The sequence below is a fragment of the Corythoichthys intestinalis genome, chromosome 15 (assembly GCF_030265065.1).
Source record: "Corythoichthys intestinalis isolate RoL2023-P3 chromosome 15, ASM3026506v1, whole genome shotgun sequence".
In the NCBI taxonomy this organism is placed as follows: domain Eukaryota; kingdom Metazoa; phylum Chordata; class Actinopteri; order Syngnathiformes; family Syngnathidae; genus Corythoichthys; species Corythoichthys intestinalis.
The window spans coordinates 25,655,611-25,662,718 of record NC_080409.1 but is presented as its reverse complement, the minus strand read 5'-3'; the positions used below and the strand labels follow the sequence as shown (position 1 = coordinate 25,662,718).

At 39.8% G+C, this 7,108-nt stretch overlaps 1 protein-coding gene across 1 annotated transcript; it reads left to right on the top strand.

Moving 5' to 3' along the window:
* Positions 1–4,470: 4,470 nt before the first annotated feature.
* LOC130931182 (E3 SUMO-protein ligase ZBED1-like) lies at positions 4,471–5,292 on the top strand. The gene is made up of 2 exons (XM_057859753.1): positions 4,471–4,727; positions 4,882–5,292. The coding sequence occupies exons 1-2, from the start codon at positions 4,539–4,541 to the stop codon at positions 5,131–5,133; spliced, it is 441 nt and encodes a 146-aa protein (XP_057715736.1). The 5' UTR covers positions 4,471–4,538; the 3' UTR covers positions 5,134–5,292.
* Positions 5,293–7,108: the final 1,816 nt, after the last annotated feature.

Here is a 7,108-nt window from a genome sequence, read left to right as displayed (position 1 = left end):
TGTCAGATAATGCTTAATTTCTCCCAGAAAATGATTGCAATTACAAATGCTTTGGTAGTACTATCTTCATTTATTTTGCTTGCAATGAAAAAACACAAAAGAGAATGGGAAAAAAAACTATTATCATTTTACACAAAACTCCTAAAATGGGCCGGACAAAAGTATTGGCACCTTCAGCCTAATTCTTGGTAGCACAACATTTAGACAAAATAACTGCGAAAAACCGCTTTCGGAATCAATCACTTAGTTTCTTACAATGCGCTGCTGGAATTTTAGACCAATCTTCTTTGGCCAACTGTGCCAGGTCTCTGAGATTTGAAGGGTGCCTTTCCCAAACTGCCATTTTCAGATCTCTCCACAGGTGTTCTATGGGATTCAGGTTGGGACTCATTGGTGGCCACTTTAGAAGTCTCCAGTGCTTTCTCTCAAACCATTTTCTAGTGCTTTTTGAGGTGTTTTTGGGGTCATAGTTCTGCTAGAAGATCCATGACCTCTGAGGGAGACTCAGCTTTCTCACACTGGGCCCTACATTATGCAGCAAAATTTGTTGGTAGTCTTCAAACTTCATATGCCATGCACACGGTCAAGCAGTCCAGTGCCAGAGGCAGCAAAGCAACCTCAAAACATAAGGGAACCTCCGCCGTGTTTGACTGTGGGGACTGTGTTTTTTTCTTTGAAGACCTCGTTTTTTTCCTGTAAACTGTATGTTGACGCCTTTTCCTGGTCTCATCTGACCAGAGAACATTCTTCCAAAACGTTTTTGGCTTTCTTAGGTAAGTTTTGGCAAACTCCAGCCTAGCTTTTTAGTGTCTCTGGGTCAGAAGTGGGGTCTTCCTGAGTATCTAACCATAGAGTCCCTTTTCATTCAGATGCTGACGGATAGTACAGGTTGACACTGTTGAAACCTTGGACTGCAGGACAGCTGTAACTTGTCTGGATGTTAGTCGAGGTTCTTTATCCACCATCCGTCCTTTTGTGGAAATATCTCGTCAATTTTTCTTTTCTGTCCACATCTAGGGATTTTAGCCACTGTGCCATGGGCTTTACACCTATTGATGACTCTGCGCACAGTAGACACAGAAACATTCAGGTCTTTGGAGATGGATTTGTAACCTTTCGATTGCCCATGCCTCCTCACAAGTCCTCAGACAGTTCTTTGGTCTTTCTTTTCTCCATGCTCAATGTGGTACACACGATGGCACAGGACAGAGGTTGAGTCAACTTTAATCCATTTTAACTGGCTGCAAGTGTGATTAAGTTATTTCCACCAGCTGTTATGTGCACAGGTAAGTAACAAGTGCTGTTATTTACACATTACAATTAGAGAATCATCACCATCACATGATTTTTTTAAAGGGTGCCAATACTTTTGTCCGGTCCATTTTTGAAGTTTTGGGTAAAATGATAATGATTGAATTTTTTTTTTCATTCTCTTTTGTGTTAATTCCATTGCAGGCAAAATAAATGAAGATATTACTACCTAAGCATTTGTAATTGCAATCATTTTCTGGGAGAAATTGAGCATTATCTGACAGAATTGCAGGGGTGCCAATACTTTTGGCCAGCACTGTAGATGTGATTATGAGTGTGAATGGTTGTTTGTTTAGACAGTATGTGTGCCCTGCGATTGGCTGGCAACCATTTCTGAGTGTACACCGTATAGTTGGGTTAGGCGTCAGCACCCCTGGGACCTTCGTGAAGATAAGCCGTACGAGAGATGAATGAATCACTAAATTAAAGTATCGCACTGAGATATATAGCTGAAAACTGCTTTCCCTTAGATCAGAACAGATGTGAGAGTGCCCTGGAACTGAATAGTGATCTGCTAATCTGCTTGTTAGGCTCTAGTTTATTCAGATCCTAAAAGGATGATCAGTGAAAAATGGATGAATAGAGAATTTTTTCAATTATATTAATTATCACTTGTTTTCAGACATGAGGTAATGATCAGGTTGATATTTGAAGCATTTATAATCAACCTCTTCAGAAATACAAGAGCACAATGTCGATAATGATCCGTAGTTCCCTGCATATTTGATGAGAATAGATATAAAGATATTAAGACTGAGTATAAGTTTTATGTGTACTGTAAATTATTGAAAGTATAGGTTTTATGTTGGAAGCTGCAGTCATTGTACTGAATTGGGTTGTACGTACACTACCGTTCAAAAATTTGGGTAACCGTAGTGTACAACGGTAGTATACATTGGATCCTTCTTCCACAAATGATGTTGAATCATCCTTATAACTAGAGCTGAAACGAATACTCGAGTAACTCGAGTAACTCGAGTATAAAGTTTGATCCGAGTAATTTTATCGGCCTCGAGGAATCGTTTAATTACGCCGGCTCTAAGTATCACGTTTTGCCCGGACTACTTTTAATGCAGGAAAACGCACTGACGTCACGTACGTTCCGGAAGAAAACAGTGGCGGCGCATTTATTTGATTTCAGCCATGCACGGAAGTAGAGCTAGCGATGAAGAAGCCGACGAAAGCCAAGAGAAATGCCCAAAGAAAAGGCAGAAAATGTCAAAAGTGTGGGAGCATTTTAAATTGGACACCAAGGCGAATACTGTTGTATGTATTCACTGTAAGGCGGTGCTTGTTTACCATTACAGCACGTCTTCAATGCTACAGCATCTCCACCGGAGACATCCTGTTTACTGCGAGAGCGGGGGACTGATACCCGAGACAAGGTAAAAAAAAACGTAGCGCTAGTAAAACAAAAGTAACGCTAATATACAGTATAAGATTAACGTTACTGAACCTTGCTAATATAACGTTAGTACTGCGGAGGGCTAGCCCAGGTTTCTATTATTATGACTACTGTACTGTATATGCGTGGCTAACGTGCCTTTCATACCGGCCTTATTTAATCTGCGGGAGGGGGCGGGACACCGCGCTGTAGAGTGAGGATGTAGAATAATATTAAAGATAACTAATATGTTGTCATTTTTAGCTCAGTAGTCATTGATTGATAAAACAAGTAGTACTGGTGCATAATGTGCAGGTATACATGAGGTATCAATGTATTTTGAACACTACTACCTTAAAATTTACCTATAACTTAAATTTTGCTTGAAACAAATGACAATTAAATTGAAACACGTGGGAAAAACACCTACCTTTTAATTGATGTGTGTGTCAAGCGTAATGACATTCTTAGGTAAGAAATAAGGGGGGAAAGTTTTTTGAGTGAAAGCAGTGAATTTGATCAGCTGGTTTAAATTCAGGGTTTTAAAATGCACAGCCATGAACGTATTGTATGATATCACTTGTTCTTAGTAATATCAATTAACAAAATATTATTTCTCATCTTTTTCAGTAAATCCTCACAGTCTCGCATGGACAAATTCATCTACAAAGCGCCATTATGTAGCCCTGAGCTAGCAGCTCAGTTTACAAACAGTATTTTGAACATGATAATCGCGGACATGCGTCCACTAAGCATAGTGGAGGATGAGGGTTTTAAAGCTATGGTTTCAACCTTCAATCCCAAGTATGAGCTTCCATCAAGGACTTTCTTCACAAAACAGATGGAGAAAAAGTATGACTTCATCAAAGCAAAGATGACACAGGCTCTACGAGAGACAGACAACCTTGCACTCACTACCGATATTTGGACAAGCATCTCAACAGAGGCTTATATCGGGGTGACATGCCACTACATTGGGAAGAACTGGAACATGGTGTCCCACTCTCTGACGACGATGCCCCTTGAAGAGAGACACACGGCTTCAAATATTGCAGAGTGGATTGAGGAGGTGATTGCCAAATTTGACATTCCAGCCAAGAAAATAAAGGCTGTCGTACACGACAACGCTGCCAACGTTATAGCAGCAGCAAAGATATTGGAAGACAGGAATGGATGGGCATCAGTGAGATGCGCAGGGCACACCCTCAACTTGGTTGTGCAAAGCTCACTGAAATTCCACCAGGGTATCTCCAAGTGTATTGCTGCTGCGAGAAGCCTTGTTGAACACTTTAAAAAGAGTGAGCTGGCATGCACCAAGCTGAAGGACAAGCAAAAACAAATGGGTTGCAAGGGATATATGCTTGTGCAAGATGTCGCCACACGCTGGAACAGCACATGTGCCATGTTGTCCAGGCTACAAGAACAGAGATGGCCAGTGACTGCCACACTCTCTGACCCAGCAGTGACCCAGAGAGGGAAACATTATCTGGATCTCAAACCTGACCAGTGGAATCTGATTGAGGAGCTGAACCAGATTCTTGAGCCTTTTGAATCAGCCACAGTGTTTCTGAGTGGACAACAATATGTCACACTCTCTGCACTTCCACATCTTGTGCACAAGCTTAAAAAGAACATACAGAGTCCAGAACTTGAGACTTCACCTGCGAGTTCATTCCAGACTCATGCAACAGAACAGATCAAAGAAAGATGGCAAGGACTACTCCAGATTATTTCTGGACCTCCAAACATCACCCTCCTTGCTGCTGCTTTGGATCCCAGGTTTCGAAAACTGAAGTTCTTGGCTGCTGAGGAAGTTGTCAAAGTCCAAAGCGCAGTACAAACCATGGCACTTGCAGCCAAACAGCAAGTGAGAAAGCCCACTGCAAGTAAACAGACAGACAGCACAGCAAAGGACTCCCCAATCTCACCAACAGCACATGGAAGGACTACATCATTCCTTGACTCAGACTCCACCACCAGTGACGAAGAACAAGATGAGGAGCAGCAGTTACTCCAAGCTGTACATCAGGAGGTGAAAGATATTTTTTTAAATTTTGTCTCTTAAACAATTTTCACAAAAATGATAGAAATTTTTGATACAGATAATGACTAATGAAACCGGCCTGGAACTAGTGCAAAATATTGTATAAATAACATATGTTAAATATTATTGTTGTCACACACAGGTCCTCATGTATTTTGGAGAACATCCCCTTTCCAAGAAGGAAAATCCACTGACTTGGTGGGAGAAGAATGCAGCACGCTATCCAACAGTGGCAGAGCTGGCAAGGTCCCTGCTGTCTATTCCAGCTACATCAACACCATCAGAGCGTCTGTTTTCAGCTGCAGGTAACATTGTATCAAAGAAGAGGGCAAGCCTCAGCCCTGAGCATGTTGATATGCTTACATTCCTACACTGCAATAAAGAGCTCCTCTAGAGGTTTGTACACACATGCCATGAGAGACTGGTTGCACTGACTTGTTCTAGGTTCAAATGTTTTTGGAATTGTAAAGGAGAAGACTGTTAAGCCTGTAAATTCTGTTACCCGTAACCAAATTATTTTTATTTTTTTATTCAGGCCAAATGTTTTGGTGCTTACAAGAATACACTAAGTTGAATGTTATATAATATTATATTTATTTATTTTTTTTCTAGTGACATCTGAGTTGCAATTTTTGGCTGTTAATGTCCATCTAAAATAAAGACGTTGTATAAAAATGGTTCAAAATTAGTTAAAATGTCTTTTTTTCTCATGTATATTTATAATTGTTCTTTACCTAAAAAAAAAAGTGTTTTATCCGATTACTCGATTAATCGATAGAATTTTCAGTCGATTACTCGATTACTAAAATATTCGATAGCTGCAGCCCTACTTATAACACACATCAAAGCTTTGACTCAATATCTGAGGTAAATATGACTACCACAAAATAGCCTGGGCTTTGAGGCTTTAATTAAATGACTCTAGTCTTGACCCTAATCAATTTGGCAGGCTGCTGAAGGGAAGTTGATCTATGTCAAAGGCTTGAAATACAAAATTTTAGTATCATTACAACACCTGGATAACAGAGACTCAGGAGGGAAATGTCAGATTAAAAGACTGCTCTTTTCACCATCAATGATTGTTTGAATTGTCACATGTATTTTCCTAATATATTAAGCTGGTAATCCAAGTCAAATAGTTGTATGGGCATATATTGCCATAGGTTGGAACTGTGTACGAAAGAGTATTAATGCATACCTTATTTCATAACTCTAAATCTTCTTCACTCATCATTCGGGAAAAAAACAGGGGTGACATTTAAATATGTTCATGAACACCAGTGTTGTTAATAACGGCGTTACAATATAACGGCGTTATTTTTTTCAGTAGTGGGTAATCTAATTAATTACTTTTCTCATCTTGGCAACGCCTTTACCGTTACTGAGGACGGAAAGGCATGCGTTACTATGCGTTACTATATCGGTCGAAAAGTCTGAGGGAGACGGACTCACCGAGACGACAGAGCAGAGCAGGAGTTGGGAGGAGGCAAGAAAGTTGTGACGCCGAGCAAACGCGATGCTAGGTAGCTCCAATAATACATGTTGTAGCCGATAGCCTACAAACTACGCCCGCATGTTATGGTAGATATGGTAGACATGGTAGATATCACATGTACTGTATATAGATATAACTAGATGCAAAATGACAGACATGGCACTAAATGCGTTAGTAGACAGCCGCCATCTTGAAGCAGTAGACTTTTTAGGACGGCTCTGTTGTAGATGTAGAGAACCTTCCTAGCGAACCTAAGTAACTTTTTATATAAAATACTTCTAAACCGGCAAAATCTTGACTTGAATCTATCTTTAAATGATGAAACAGTTTTAAAACTTTCATATGTCGAAAGTAGAGAGAAGGGAACTAATGCAATAATGGGAGCAATTCTAACAACTTTTAACAGTTGATTCAGGGTAAAGAGTAAATTAGGGTAAAGAATTGGGCTCGGGCCAATTGTACCAACAAACTTCACATAGCGTGGCCAATGTTTTTTTTTTTTGTTTATTTGTTTTTTTTTTTTGAGGAAAAAAAAAAAAAGTAATTATCACCAATTACTTTGCCAAGTAACTAATTACTCTTACATTCAGGTAATTGAGTTACTAACGCAATTACTTTTTGGGAGAAGTCATTTGTAACTATAATTAATTACTTTTTTTCAGTAAGATTAACAACACTGATGAACACACAGAACTGCATTTAGTGAACATGTACTATTGATTTAGTAGCAATCTGGCATGAGGATAGATAGTACTGTTCTTCATGCGCGGGGGCTCCCCAATAAGCCTGCAGCGTTTGATGTGTTATATCAATGAACAGATGTTTAGCGAGGAATGATGTCAGTCGATCCTGAAAGGTTGCTTCCGCTTGTGTT